This window comes from Orycteropus afer, unplaced genomic scaffold (genome assembly GCF_000298275.1).
Source record: "Orycteropus afer afer isolate SDZICR_OR568_19922 unplaced genomic scaffold, OryAfe1.0 scaffold00018, whole genome shotgun sequence".
Classification (NCBI taxonomy): domain Eukaryota; kingdom Metazoa; phylum Chordata; class Mammalia; order Tubulidentata; family Orycteropodidae; genus Orycteropus; species Orycteropus afer.
In genome coordinates this window covers 2,728,490-2,729,582 of record NW_006921605.1, presented here as the reverse complement: position 1 = coordinate 2,729,582, position 1,093 = coordinate 2,728,490, and the positions used below count along the sequence as shown (strand labels likewise).

Below are 1,093 nucleotides of genomic sequence, written 5' to 3'. Positions count from 1 at the left end.
TGTGAAGATTGACAGCCCTGGAGACCCTGTGGGCAGTTCCACTCTGTCCTCTAGGGGCGCTGTGGGTCGGAATGGACTCCATGGCAGTGGGTGTGGTTTGGGCTTTGGTTCTGTGAAGATTGACAGCCTTGGAGACCCTGTGGGCAGTTCCACTCTGTCCTCTAGGGGCGCTGTGGGTCAGAATCGATTCCATGGCTGTGTGGTTTGTGTATGTGTGTGTGATAGTCAAGACAGGGAATCCAGGAGTGGCCAGCAAGTTTTGGGCAGGCAGTAAATTCCACAGATGGTAGGTTTTGATGCCTGTAATGTCCAAGCAGCACATTAATCTTGCAATCAGACATAGGCGCTCAGAGGTGGAGTCTGGGCTGGGATTAGAGGGTCGGGAGCCCTTGGGAGCATCAGCGTGGTCAAAGAGAACAGCTGACAGAGCCGTGGGAAGGCAGGGAACCTGACAGCTAGCCCCACTGAAGGTGGGGAACAAGGCTGCAGGGAAGAAGGGCATTGGTGCAAAGTCCTGGTGAGTCAGCAGTTTCAAGAGGCCTGAAGCAGGAAGAGACACCAGGGTCAAGGACGGAGGCTGAGGTGTCCCAGGGCAGGGAGGGCCATCTCCAGGGTTGAGGCCAGAGACATAGGCGTCCTGGGGCAGGGAGGGGTGTCTCGTGTGTCGAGGCCGGAGACCGAGGCGTCCTGGGGCAGGGAGGAGTGTCTCGTGTGTCGAGGATGGAGACTGAGGCGTCTCGGGGTGGGAAGGGCCTTCTCCTCTGTACTGTTGGGCCCCGTCGGTTCTGTTGGCCCCAGTGCTGCCTGTGTTTGACAGCTCCTTTGGGTTTGGAGTCCCTGTGCCCCGGTTGCACAGGGCCGAGCACCTAGAGGATGCCCCTCTGGGAGGAGATGCCACCTCTGTGGAAACCCTCTCACGTCGCTGGCCTCTCCCAACTCTGCAGATCACCACTTTCTCCAGACTGCTCACCAGTCACGACTGCGGGGTTTTAGAGTCCGAGGTGAAGGGCAGGGCTCCGAGGCCCACCATCCTGTCCTTGCAGCAGTTTGACACGGAGTACTCGTTCCTCAAGGAAGTCCGGTGAGCACTTTG

At 58.6% G+C, this 1,093-nt stretch overlaps 1 protein-coding gene across 1 annotated transcript in view; it reads left to right on the top strand.

Moving 5' to 3' along the window:
* The window catches only part of RNF213 (ring finger protein 213), a 121,706-nt gene that overhangs the window by 63,378 nt on the left and 57,235 nt on the right, over window positions 1-1,093 (top strand). The window contains 1 exon segment of the mRNA XM_042783573.1: window positions 945-1,081. Coding sequence (XP_042639507.1) covers window positions 945-1,081 — 137 coding nt within the window.